Source organism: Calliphora vicina, chromosome 5, assembly GCF_958450345.1.
Source record: "Calliphora vicina chromosome 5, idCalVici1.1, whole genome shotgun sequence".
Lineage (NCBI taxonomy): Eukaryota > Metazoa > Arthropoda > Insecta > Diptera > Calliphoridae > Calliphora > Calliphora vicina.
This window is the reverse complement of record NC_088784.1, coordinates 99,616,253-99,631,107: the sequence shown is the minus strand read 5'-3', so window position 1 is coordinate 99,631,107 and position 14,855 is coordinate 99,616,253. Positions and strand designations below refer to the sequence as shown.

Genomic DNA, 14,855 nt, shown 5'->3' with positions numbered 1-14,855 from the left:
TGAGTGGCTATTTAATTCTGTGGTTGTTGTACATTTTGAATAAATAAAGAATTTTTACAATTTTTAAACTACTAAACGGCTTTTATTTGCAATCAAAAGTATCCGGTTTATTTAAAGGAAATAAACAAACGTTTTGAAAAGGTTAAAACTTAACAGTATGTTACACAATTTCCCTGCTTTTGGATTAATCCTGTTGCTCGCAAGCGTTTTGAAATTGCTGCTTGAATAGCTCCCAATGATTTTGCAAGCTCTTGTTGAATTTCACAACAATCATTGATGTTTGATATGCCTATTGTTTATAAAAATTAATTGGTAAAAAATTCGGGTTGAAAATAGTTACAAACAAAATCGAAGCAGTCCTGGTATTTTGCTTAGTTCCCCGATTTTAAATAGCAACCGAACCTGGACCACCACTGCTATATTAATGTAACAATCTTATTTGCAAGTTATTTATAGGCTTCAGTAAGTTGCTAAACTGGCAACACTAATTGTGATGATTAAATTTAATAAAAGTGTGAAATACAAAAAATATTAAAAGAAAAAATAAAACTTACACATTTAATTTGTACATATTTGGCTTAGAAATGGCCAACAGTAAAAATAATACCTATACATGTATTATAAAGTGTTGCAAATATTTTGTTTAGTTAATACAACTCATTTACTGACACCAAATATATTTACAAATAAATATATGTGTATATGTATATATGAATGCATAAATGCACTATTATATAGTTGATGTTAAATAATTAGACCGCTGAAGCACACCAATTGCTCACAAAAGCTTATCACAGGGTACCTGTGCCGAACGCAACTGATTCGTTTTAAGCAAGCTTTGTCGCAAAAACGCCCAGAATATACGGCCGGGCATAAAACCGTAATACTTCATCATGACAACGATCGTCCACATGTTGCAATACCTATTAAAAATTATTTTCAATGAAGTGGTTGGGAAGTTTTGCTTCACCCGATTTATAGTTCAGGCCGTGCCCCGTCCTACTAATATTTGTTTCGATGGATGCAGAACGCTCTTTCAGGGATACGCTTCATTTTGAGAAAAGGTCATAGCTAACAATGGCCAATATTTTGAAAATCAGGCATTTTTAAGTCATACACCCAATACAATTAAAAACTTTATTAGGGATGAAATTATGAATGCGATCAGAAACATTTCTCAAGAACCTAAGAATCGGATTTGTCGTAAAATCAGGTTTCGCTTATTCATTTGTCATTTATAGACCAAATCGTATATTCTTGTAACTTATGCTTGCAATTTTAACAAATAGATATCTACGTTGTAAAATACCTTTATATAAGTCTACAAAATTATCAACTATTTTTACTTCATATATAACTATGCTCTGAATATACATCAAGATCAGGAATTCATTTTGGCACAACTGACTTCTGAATCGTAGCAATCTGCTCATGGTTTCTAATTAACTGACAGCTGCTGTATATTTACTCGTACATATATCTACAGTGAGTAAGGAGTGAATGAATGAGTAATCACTACTTGCTACTTAATACTCGTAAACACTCGTTGTTGTTTGAAAATCAGACAAAGTGTTATTCAATTTTCATTTTAGTTTGTTGTTAATGTTTTCGTCTTCTTCAAAATACTTATAAGTAATACAGACACTCTAATATTTGTTAATGTACCCTTCAGTTTTGATAGGGACAATGTATGCTCTTTAGAACAGTATTTTTTGTAAATGTTGACTGATTACAATTTATTTAGGCACGGATCCAGTTCAAACATTTGGTGTGGAAAAATAGAATAAAATTTATTTTACATTTTTTTCTGTTTTATATTAAAATTTTTCGGTTTTGGGGGGCGGGGGAACTTCCTGTTTACCCCCACAACCTGAATCCACGCCTGAATTTATATATTGGAATTTCCACGATTCGGAACGCGACATTGGTACGCATTTTTTTTGTAAAACATATATTTTGTCGATTAGTTGTTACCATTAGCAATAAACATGGGATCCCGAACGATACAAAAAATAGAAATCAATTTCTACTGCTTCTAGAAAAATCGGTGTATTGGAATAAATGATTTAGCACGCGACATTTGTAGCTTAACATATTTTTCCGTCACATTTGTAATAAGTACTAGTTTAATTAATTTCAACAAAACTTCTTATTTAATATTTTTTTTATTTTTTTCAATAATATCATCTTTAACTGCGGATATTCCCAATATTTGCTTGCCGAATAAGGCACAAACTTTTCTTTTTTACTTTCTATACCACAACTTTTTTTCCACCTTATTCAATATTTTTTTTCCTTTTTCGCATTGTTGCTTCCCTCTATATTATGGTATACGTTTTGCCAATTTAAATAAGCATGTTAAAATAATAATTTCCCGAGCGGGAATTCCCGGACTTCTATCTTGGCCAGTGTTGACCCTAAATGCTATGTGATCATTCACCAGAGCTACTGGGTACTTATGAAGTCGTACATATGTACATAAACTGTATGTGTGTTTTCGATTTGTTTATTTTCACTAATGAAATATTTTTGCATAAAACGTTATTGAGAAATTTGTTATTGTTGTTTTTTTTTATTTATTTTTTTTTAAGTCAGACCTCTGGGCATGTAATTTTAATATGGTTGGGTTAAGTGAAGCATTAAATTTCAAACTGTTATAATTGAGTCAGTCTTAACTTTGAAGGGAGCAGAGGTATAGCAGGAGGAGGCGAAGGAGGCAGTAAACAAAACCAAAACTAATTAATTATAATTTAACGAATTAATTTTTATTGTTGTGTATGGAGAGATTTTCATAAATTATACATATGTAGTATGTGTGCCAGTTTAAAATGTTCGTATATGAAATACTAATTGAAAAACAATTCTTTTTTTTTAATTTTGTTCACATTCCAAATAAAGATTGATTTGTCTATTGATTTTTAAGTAATTTTAAACATATCATAAATAATATTAAAATAGATAGATAGAAAAGTATGTATATTTTATTTAAATTATGTGGGTGGTATGATGTCTAACTAAATGTACTGGAATACTTTTATGATATGTAGTAAAATAAAATGTTTTTTATGAAAATCTGAAACATCTAGAAAAAAAATAAAAATTAAAAAATTATTCAGTCCAATTATGAATTAAAAATTCCGCGGGAGTTTGTTCCTCTGGAGTTTTTTCCCATTGAATTTGAATAGGAAAAATGAAAAAAGCGAAAAAACTCCCGGGGAATTTTTATTCATAATTGGGCTGATTGTCGCAGTCAAATGAAATTGAGTGTAACTATGTTATTAAATATATGTATAATAGCGTCAAACTTTTTTTAATTATTGGTTTATTAATTTTTTTAATTTCAATAAAAAAATGAATCATAAATTTTTTAAAGGAAATATTGGATCATAGACAACAACTAGATAGGTAACTGAGAGCCAAAAACCTAAGTCTGTTGTCAGAAACCTAATTCATGAGAATGTATTGCATGTATTTTGTTTTTGTATCACCCGTATGTGTGATAAGAGAGTAATTTTTTACTCTCTCCTTCCGTTCTATGCGTTTATTCTATGTATTGGATCATTTAGAAATTTATTATCATATCAAATAACAAAGTAAGAAAAGGTGTTAAATGTTAAAAAGTATCTACATATAAGTCTTCTAAACTGTATTTGAGGAGCCCCAGAAGAAAAGGTACTTTTTCGAATTTTTTTACAAATTGATCTTATGGTATTTTTATATTTGGGTTGAAATCTTCTAGAAAAAATCAATTTCCCAAAATTTTAAAATTTTCAAAAAAGTGACTTTAGTTCTGCGGCTACTCATTTATTATAGTTGTATTAATCTTATCAAATAAGTAAGAAAACTGCATTAACAGATTTCAAAAATATTTAAAACAAATGATTTTGACCGTTTTTTTGGTCTCCTTTGTAAAATTTGTGAAAAGCGACTTAGCACGTTTGCACACTAATCTAACGATATGTAAATTTTAATTTTACATAATTATACCCTACACCACCATAGTGGGGAGGGTATTATGCGTTTGTGCAGATGTTTGTAAAGCCCAAAAATATTAGTCTAACACCCACCTTAAAGTATACCGATCGACTTAGAATCACTTTCTGAGTCGAGTCCGTCCGTCTGGTTGGCTGGCTGGCTGTATCTCCACAAATTGCGCTCCAAATAAGTTTTATATATACAAAATTCATGTCACCAAATTTTGTTACGATCGGTCCATAATTAGTCATAGCTCCCATATAAACCCGCTTCCGAAAATCACTTTAACGTGCATAAATCGCTTAAAAATGTTGGTATACACACAAAATTCAACATAGTAAACTTTCATATAGACATAAATCACACGACCTAATTTCACGGTGATCGGTCCATAATTGGTCATAGCCCCCATATAAGGCCCACTTCCGAAAATCACTCAAAAATATAAATTATTGAAATTTTAAAAGAAAAATATTTTTGCTCTTTTACTTAGTGTAGGGTATTATATGGTCGGGCTTGACCGACCATACTTTCTTACTTGTTTTTATCTTGTGACTCTTTAACTTTTACATCGTTATTATGCGATTTTCATTTTAAGGAAAATAATAAACCGTTTGAGTACCCCTTTATAGTAAAATATACAATACGTATCGTCACCTGAAATGCATTAAGTGATATTGGTACGGTGCATCAAGGCATACGTCTTCACAACTTTATTGAAAAAAGCAAATCATATTTGTAACCACAACACTTTAAATTTTATCATGTTTTTTTGTCTCTCCTGTAAAATTTAAAAAAAAAATGTTGATAGGCCCTTTTGCATTTTAGGTGACGATATATATTTTTATCAACGTATTAAAAGTGTAAATGTATATAATTATTTGTAATTAAATAATGTACAATTTTAAAATACCTCAAACATGAAATCATTAAAAAGCTCTATAAATGTATAGAAAAACTGAATGGAAAATTTTATTGAAACGTGAGGTGTTGAAGTAGTTATTTAAAATTTGTTGAAATAAATGATGGCTACCGATTCGAAACGGTAACGGTATTTGCTGTTATTTCGTCAACGGTAGCTTAGCGTTAACGGTAATTTATAAATTTATTAAAAGTATTGGCCATTGGTAGCTATTAGGGTATTCAATCGATTAACCGTTAATCGGTTAACCGATTAATTTTGGACGGTTAACTGTTCGAATAATTTAAAATTGCCGATTTTCAAATAACAAATAAACCGATTAATTTTTTTCGATTAACCGAAATTCCTTTTTTTGCACTTTGTGCCGATTAACACCATGACTTTTAAGACGTCGTTTTTTCTTAATTCTCCCCTCCTCCCACCCCTCTTATCCACAAACCCAAAATATCAAAAGATATTTTTTTCCAATTCAATTCAATTACAAATTAAAATTATATATTGTGGTTGTATTTTCAATTTAAAATTAAAATAGATATTATAGAATAAATCTAAACCTCGATTAATTATTTGCTCCGTTAGTTCTAATTACTCTGAAATTATACAGTAAAGTATGACGAAAATCGGCCAACATTTGTCCACAAATTTATGGTGGGTAATCAAGATTTTGTTGTAAAATGAATTAATTCAAAATTTAGCTAATTCATAATAGCGGTATTCACTGTTAAGTGCGAATGGTCTAGCATCATTGCAAATGCAAAATTTTACCGTAATCCAATAACAAAATACACACAAAAACATTTACAATTTTGCATTTGCAATGATGCAATTAAAATCAAAAAAGAATGATTCATATACAGCTCTGATATGTTTATACCAGAGATCGAAAATAACTCGTCCAAATACCAAAAAACCTAAATTGTGATTTATATTTTTGTGATAAAAATAGATCACTGAAAATAACAGTCATAAAATGATTTTTATTCAAATGGTTTGGTATGTCTTTTATTTGGTTTTGTTGTTTTTTAATGGTTTGATGTGAGATAAACAATTAATTTGTTCTAGTTCTTAATACCTGTTATTTTCTCTTTTATTTACATACAATAACATATTGTTAGTAATTTTTAAAAAAATATGGCAATAATATGATAATTATGAAGTAATGAAGTCTGAGTAACAGAAATGAGAATTTTTTTAATTTGTTTTTAATCTTTTGATAAATTTTATATATTTAAGCGTTGATTTGCATCAAATGCATTTTTGTCATTTATTTTTCATGTTCGCAAATAAATGTCACAAGCTGACCTTTACGAAAAAAATAAATTATAAATCACTCATCCAGATTATTTGTTCTCGAATAAATCACTCTCTCAGTGATATATCACAAAAAATTACTTTTAAATGGCTGCGAATGAGAATTTACCATTGAATTCAATTCATTTAAATTAAAGTGAACCCGTTATTTTCGGCCCCTGGTTTTTTTTTCGTAATTTTATCGAATTTTGGATAATAAAGCACACAAAATCTTATTCCTAAAAGAAAGACGTGACGCTCGTTACAAATTATCCAGATGCTTGAAAATTATCTCCTTTTCCGTGAGAAGTTGTGAAAAATTCCATTCAAAGTGAAATAAATTTGTATTTAAATTGAATGGTCAAAAAAATTAAATTTTTGTTTGTATAAAATTAAGAAATCTGAGCTAGAGTTGGATTTGGTAATAATTTTTGTATGAATGACCATCGAAATACATTTTGTTTATATTTAAAATATAATATATGTACATTAGGGTGGCCCCGTTTGTATGGAGAAAAAATAAGGTATCGATGTTCCCGCCTAAAATGAAAATTTGATTCATTCTAAGACTACGTTTTGAAATTTTTTCGTCCTGGGGTCAATATTTGGCGAGCTAGATCAAAGGATAAAAAGGTCCTTTTTTGAGGTTTTTTACATTTTTTCCATATTTCTTCCAAAGGAAGTATATGTAAATTTGGTATCATATGAAAGGTCTTTGAGAGACGCATTGAATTAGTTAAAAGAAATTTAAAAAAAAAAATTTTAATTAAAAAATTTTAAAAATTTTCGCCAAAATTTTAGTTTTTTTTAATTTTTTCATAGAATTTATTCAAATACATAGATGAAATTTCTTGATCATAAACATCATGTAATTTCACCGAAATGGTTTTTCTCGTTTTTTAAAATTCAATCCAGTTCAATGTTTATTCAAATTTGTTTAAACCTAATTTCATCCCTATCTGACAATCTCTGTACTCAATTCATAGTATATGTATGGGCATCAAAATAACTCAAATTTTATAAGCTTTCCATCGATGTATAAATTCTTATACTTTTCTTTTGTTACACTACGAATATTTAAATTTAAGCTAAAACATTTACTATACATCGCGCTGTAATGATTATTTTAATGTTATTCCTTTGGAATGTTGTTGTTAATTTTAAGTAACATGTGAAAAACTGCTTAACAGATAGGGATGAAATTGGGTTTAAACAAATTTGAATAAACATTGAACTGGACTGAATTTTAAAAAACGAGAAAAACCATTTCGGTGAAATTACATGATGTTTATGATCAAGAAATTTCATCTATGTATTTGAATAAATTCTATGAAAAAATTAAAAAAAACTAAAATTTTGGCGAAAATTTTTAAAATTTTTTAATTAAAATTTTTTTTTTTTAAATTTCTTTTAACCAATTGAATGCGTCTCTCAAAGACCTTTCATATGATACCAAATTTACATATACTTCCTTTGGAAGAAATATGGAAAAAATGTAAAAAACCTCAAAAAAGGACCTTTTTATCCTTCGATCCAGCTCGCCAAATATTGACCCCAGGACGAAAAAAATTCAAAACGTAGTCTTAGAATGAATTAAATTTTCATTTTAGGTGGGAACATCCGCAACTTAAATTTTGGGGCCACCCTAATGTACATATCTAATCTAATATTACAATTAAAAAATTACAAGTTTGATTCATTTAATTTAATTTTTTTGTTGGTAGACTGTTTCTGGGACTTGCCCATATTTGTTATCTTAAAAACACAACATTAATTTTTAAAAGTACTAAGCAAATATTTATGTAGATAAAAATTTTAATTTAGATATGACCAAAGTTCATAAAAATATTTTTGTTTTATTCAAAATTATGTTGATGCCTAATAAATGTAAGTTCAGACTATTAAAATTATATAATAACGTGTTGTATTTATTTGCTATATTGCAAATTTTTCCTCTTCTATTTTAGGATACAAATATAATTTTATATTTCAAATTCAAATTTTTTAACTATCGTAATGTTTTATTATGCCAAACACATAATATTAGTAACGCCCACTCGTGTTAACTCAAAATGTAAAAACAAAAACTAAAAAAACGGTATTATAATGATTTTATACCGGCATTAAGAAATAAACAAACTGATTTTGAAATATTTTCACGTCAGTCTAAACCACAGAATGACTTTTTTAAACTCATTATAAAGTAAATAAAACTCGGTGGTAAATAGAATTGAAATTATTTGTTGTTGTATCTATGCAGTACACCAAAATAAATGTACAAAATTATTGTTGCTGTTGTAATTTTATAATTGAACGCATTGAACGTAGATATGTTTGTATGTATGTAGGTATTTAATATTTTATTTCCATTATTTAAGTTTGTTTGTACTAGAATTCAAGAGGCATTCACCTTTGACTGACTGCATTCGCTTGTACATATTATAGAAACAAAGAATAAATTACTTTCAATAATTCAAATATTGTGTTCCGCTGTATGTTGTACTTGTACTTAAAACAAACAAAAAAACTGACTTATTTCAGACGTTTTGCTACAACATTTTCTTGGCACGTGTACATGGGCAATTATTTGGTTTCTATATATGGTTTTTTTGAGGTTAAATGTAATCGCATAGTAAATAGTAATGGGTGGGTATAATTGGAGTCAATTTAAATAGAAAATATTCTTGATTAAAAGCCAAAAGGAAGTAAGTAAAAATCAATATTTTTAGAGATTGGTTGATAATTCGTTTTTGTATGTAAACAATTTTAAATGAATTGTAATATGTAAATACAATTCATGTAAAAGACTTGTACATTAGACTGCTCCAAGATTGTAAGCCTGAAAACAATATTGAGGATATACTTCTTCAATATCTTTCAAAGTTTTTTGAGAGAAAAAACTCAATTTCATTACTGTCATAGATTTAAAATAAAATCTGTTTAGAATATTATAATTTAGATAATTTTAAATATAAGAATTTTTCGATCTCAGTCCTTATATACAATATAAGATTTGTTTTATTTTTGGTTATTATTAATTAACAGGGAAACCAGAAATATGCTCTAAAAAAAGGGTTTTAAGCGTTTTAAATATGCAGTAAAAACTATAAAATATGCTCTTAAAATTTAAAAAATATGCTCTTAAAAATACAAACTTTTATATAATTTTTACCCAAAAAATATACTTTTATTTAAAAAAAATCAATAGCGGTATTCACAATGTAGAGCGGTATTCAAAAAAGAGCACAATAAAGTAACATAAATCGATGTCTATTGGATCTGAAAACATTTGTATACATAGAAAATGTTCTTTCGACATCAACTGATGTTATAGGAGCAAATTTAAAAGACAATATTTCTTTAACACTTAGAACGGTTAAGTTTGAATTAGAACTAAAATTTGATATTTAGATGGCGCTATTATTAAAATAGTGCTTGTTTTATATTAAAACAAGCAAGAGAGCTATATTCGGCTGTGCCAATCTTATATACCCTTCACCAAATTATTCTTCAAAATAAAAAATTTAAATATTTTTAGCTAAACAAAATTTTTTTTCAGTTTTTTTATTTTTTGGAAAAAAAAATGTTCGAATTGTTTTTTTTTAATTTTAAAAAAAAATATTTTGTTTTTTAAATTTTTTTTTTTTTGATGAACAGCCATCTATTTTTCAATTTTGAATTTTAAACAAAGCAAGTAAAAACCTGTAACACAATACCGAAAAATAAGTAAGACAAAATTTGTTTGTTAAAGTCAAAATATCCTATTAAACAGTAAAATATGCTCTAAAAACGCAAAAATATGACATAAATATGCTCTTAAAACAAATATATGCAAAAATATGCATTTAAGGGTAAAATATGCAAAAATATGCACTAACAAAACGATGCCAAAATTCTTAAATAGTTCTGAAACGTTTAAATATCTTATCCATGTGCTCATTAGACTCACCAGAAAAAACATGCATTTGCATATTTTGGTTTCCCTGTTAATTAATATATAGATGTCTATAGATGATTTTTTTTAATCATCCACATAGATATTTTTTACATTGCCCTAATATATATAAACAGTGACCGACAAAAGTCTACATACGACCATTATTTTCGTAACTCGCAGACGATCTGTACACTAAATAAACATTTTTCATTAAATTCAATATTTCTTTGGGCCACCACGGGCATCTACAAGCGTCTGGTCATCGAAGCAACTAAAATTTCCTTTAACATTTGTTCACAAGTAATAACATAACAATAACATTTAAGTCCGGGCTTTGAGGTGGTGTGTACAATTGTCATGGGGCATGATAAAGTAGCCAATCTTTGACAATTTGAGACCAATGTTTCGGATCGTTATCTTGCTGAAAAATCCAAATATCAACCGGTGCTCTCAAATTTTGTTCCAAAATGGATTTGTACTGATAACGATCCATATTATCCTCAATAAACACTAACTTTCCCACTCCAGAAGCAGCGACAGTACCCCAAACCATCACACTGCCAACACCATGCTTAACTGTAGCGAGTAAATTTTTCGGATCCATTGCTGTATTTGTTTTGCGCCATACTTTATCTCTCCCATCACTTCCAAATATGTTATACTTCAACTCATCAGTAAACAAAACACGCTTCCAGAATTCCATTTCCTTTTCAAAGTGCTTTTGGGCGAATTCCAAACTAAGTTTGCGATTCTTTCGCTAATTTACGAGGAGTTCTGCTTTAATTACCATTATTATTTAAGGTTCTTTGAATTGTTCGTGAATGAACAATAACTTTTGATCTTGTTGCGAGTTCTTTGACCAATTTTGTGGTATTTACTTTTGAGTTTTTGTTGACTTCTTTTAAAATGAAGATTACATCTCTACGATGTAGTTTCTTTGGGCGACCACTTCGCAGCTTGTTTTTAACTCTACCAGTGTTTTCAAAGTTACTGAATATTGTTTGAACTGTAGACTTAATAAATTGTATTCAAAATAAACCAGGACATGCGGTGGTCGTATGTAGACTTTTGTCAATGTTTTTTTTTTATTTTTTTTATGAATAATTTTGCATGTTTACATTGCAACAAAATTTTTTTTAGTGCATAGCAATAAAAATAGATTTCAAACAAAACTGTATTCTTATTTTTTTATTTACCGGGTTTTCTCTAATAAATTGGCAAAAATTGTGGTCGTACGTAGACTTATGTCGACCACTGTATTTTTTTTTTTTTTGAAAATCACTCTGTATTTAGCTTTCAAGGCTACAAAAAATTTAACTTATGGCATTTAAAATGACTTTGAAATGGGTTTTTGTAACTTTCGTCAATTTGCAGTAAACATTTATGCTTCTGTGGTTTTAATTAATAAATTACTTAAGACAATAATTAAGTTCAACACTAACATTTACATATATAAGTTTATACTACATGTTTGTATGTACTCTAGCTTCATGCGATGTAAAATGTCAGAGTCTGATTGCAATATGAAGTACAAACAAATCGTTCAGGAAGACACAAGCTTTCACACTGTTTGAACATAAATTGAGATACAGGGTGTCAAATTTAAACACCTCTGGTCATAGGGTAACATAGAGACGAGACGTAATTGTCAAAAACCTAAGTCTGTTGTCAAAAACCTAACTCTTGCAAAAACAAAATACATGCTAGTCAATGTATTTTGTTATTGTATCAGAAATATTATTTGTTGTATTTTTGTTTGACAAATCGGAGTGTCTTGTCTATATGTATAATTCTCTATGCCTCTGATCTTCAAAACATAACATACAAAACATTTTAAAGCTTTAAAATAAACATTTTATTTTTCAATTATTTTTACAGTGATTCCGTGCAAATATATTCCTTTGTACTAACCACAGACGATTCAAAATGGCGTTTTGGATTTTGTCGACACGATCCCAAGACAGCCACCACAATGGTCATTATCACACTCTTGCCATGGCATGATACATTTTTAAAATTATTATCCCTACTTGCTGAGCTGAGAAGGACTGATCCAAAAGACTTTCATAAATTTTTAACCGATGCTTACAATAGTGGTGTACCAGATGTGGGCAGTCAATTGAAATTGCCACACAGTCAAGGACAAAGTGTAAGTTGAGATAAAAACGAATTCTAAAATAAATAGAAATTATATTAAATAATTATGTTTTATCTTTTTAGCTTTTTATATTTGAACATCCCAAACAGTTTCAGCTGCCCAGTATACCACAAAATGTGAGAAACTATAAAAATGTTTGACTAAGATTCATATTGAAACTGTAGTTTTTTTCTCTTTTTTTCCCTTCCAGCACAATTTGAATCTATATTACAATTTTGTTTATCCAAAGAATATGATTGCTGTATTTGCGGCCATGTTAGCTGAAAGACGTATTATTTTTACTTCTAAACGTTTAGATCGTTTATCTTCGTGCATATTAGCGGCCAATGCATTTCTATATCCCATGGTATGGCAGCATATATTTATACCTATGATGCCCATGAAGCTAAAAGATTATTTAAGTGCACCCATGCCTTATTTAATAGGTGTACCTTCAATGGTATTAAATACGGTATTTATCATAAATTTCCACATTTCTTTTTTTAACTTCTATTACTGACAATATTTTTCTCATTCAGATGATGCCGGAGGAATTAGGCGATGTTGTGATTTTAAACTGTGATACAAATATTTTCGAAAGTCCCTTTGATGATGTCCACTCGATGCCTCCCGAAATTGTTGCCCACTTAAAGAAAGAATTAAGTCGCACCAATGAACATATGAACGATCGCGTTTCAAAAATATTTCTAGGCGTTTTGGTACAGCTCATTGGCGGTTATAGGGATGCTGTAGAATTTCGTGATACTGGCAAAACATTTAATAGTGACAAATTTATTGATTCACGACCATCGCATTTAAGACCTTTTCTTCGGAAAATGATGGAATTGCAAATATTTCGTCAATTTATTGACGAACGTTTGGAAATGATGAATACCGGTTTAGGATTTTCCGATGAGTTTGAACAGGAAACTGTACGTTATGCGGAAAAGCGCAAAAAACATGGTCGTTTCTATCAATTTAAGGAGAAGGTAAGAAATAATTTCTTGCCCCCGTCTAATAAATGCTTTTCGCTTTGTATAATGAAGCTATTGATGTCACCATTTCTTACTTTTGCGAAAATGCGAACTTTCGCACAATCACAACATACATGATACCACCTATGGTTGTTGAGATTGCGCAAATGTTAGCAAGGGTAAATAACGGTGACGTGAATTGCCTTAATATTTAATTTGCAGCTATTTTAGGAAATTCATGTTTTTGTTTCCAGTAATTCTTTTGATTTGTCATTATTTAGCCATATTTGTGTTTTTGTTTCGTTTCTATACATATTTAGTCCGCACATGCTTTACAATGCTTCATAGTGAGTTGGCAAAGCAAATGCATTTTCACAATTTACATGGTGGTTAGATGGAAAAAAACACTACACTATACAAAAGAGATAGCAAAATTAATGTAAATAAAGTTGTTGCAATCGAATAGAAAATATGCTGAATGAATTAGATTCAGAGCATCGTATTAATTAATTGAATTTCAATAAAGTCATAAATCGGAATTAAGACATTTTAGCCATTCAGTTCATAAATCAATTTCTTTAGCTTCATTCAAAGGCTTTTATTTAAATAGAATTCATTATTCGTTGAATTAATTCATAACTGAATTCATTCAACCTTTGTTAATCTAAATCTAATACAGATTGAATTAAAATATCTTTTCTTCATAAAGTTTTGTTTTGCTTTTATATAATTACAAAATGAATTGAAAAATTTGAAAAATTATATAGATTTGAATTGAAGAAAAATTTAATCATTCAATAAATGTTAAGCTATTTTGTAAAAGATTTGAATTCAAGAAAATTTTAATGATTCAAGAAGATATTATTTGTGTAAAGAATGAATTTCTAAAGAAATGAAGTCAATACGGTTGTAGTGCTAAGGAATTAATTTAATGCTTTAATTTAATTTCAAAAATACTTCAAATTGATTGAGTGTAGGAAACCAAAACTACTACTATTCTTTATTTCAACAACTGAGAGTGACTTATTCGGCAGTACAGAATCTAGCGAAGTCGATATAGTCATGTCCGTCTGTTTATTGAAGCTTTCGAAGCCCCCAGATAACTTAAATGCATGATTTATTAATCAATATATCCGCTATAGTCCTGGTTCGGTTTCTATTTAAATTCGGGAAAATCGGAGATATAATCAAAAACCACGACAACTTTTTTAATAAGATTTTTTAAAATTTAAAAAAAAAATATTTAATAAATTTTTTTTCATCAAAAATATTTTTTTTTGCCAAATAATTTTTTTTTCACCAAAAACATTCTTCTAAAAAAAATAATTTTTTTTTACTAAATAATTTTTTTCATCAAAAATATTTTTTTACCAAAATTATTTTTCAACATACTTTGATGAAGGGTATATAAGATTCGGCACAGCCGAGTATAACTCTTTTATTTGTTTTAATTTTTTACACGTCTGAGTAATGCCAGTATACAACGTTTCGAGGCAGCACTTTTTATCCAACTTATTTCGAATTAAAATTGAAAATATGGATTTATTATGCTCTTCAACCCTCTATTTTTTAGTATATCGTATTTTAATATTTAATGGAAAAGGAGAATAATGTTTGATA

The 14,855-nt window shown here is 28.6% G+C and overlaps 1 protein-coding gene across 3 annotated transcripts in view; it reads left to right on the top strand.

Annotated features, from left to right (window-relative positions):
* The window catches only part of LOC135959596 (DENN domain-containing protein 1B), a 35,872-nt gene that overhangs the window by 9,097 nt on the left and 11,920 nt on the right, over positions 1–14,855 (top strand). For all 3 annotated transcript variants that reach the window (XM_065510557.1, XM_065510556.1, XM_065510558.1), the window contains exons 3-6: positions 12,003–12,273; positions 12,345–12,398; positions 12,473–12,733; positions 12,801–13,250. In XM_065510557.1, the coding sequence (XP_065366629.1) occupies positions 12,003–12,273; positions 12,345–12,398; positions 12,473–12,733; positions 12,801–13,250 (1,036 nt within the window). The remainder of the gene's footprint in view (positions 1–12,002; positions 12,274–12,344; positions 12,399–12,472; positions 12,734–12,800; positions 13,251–14,855) is intronic.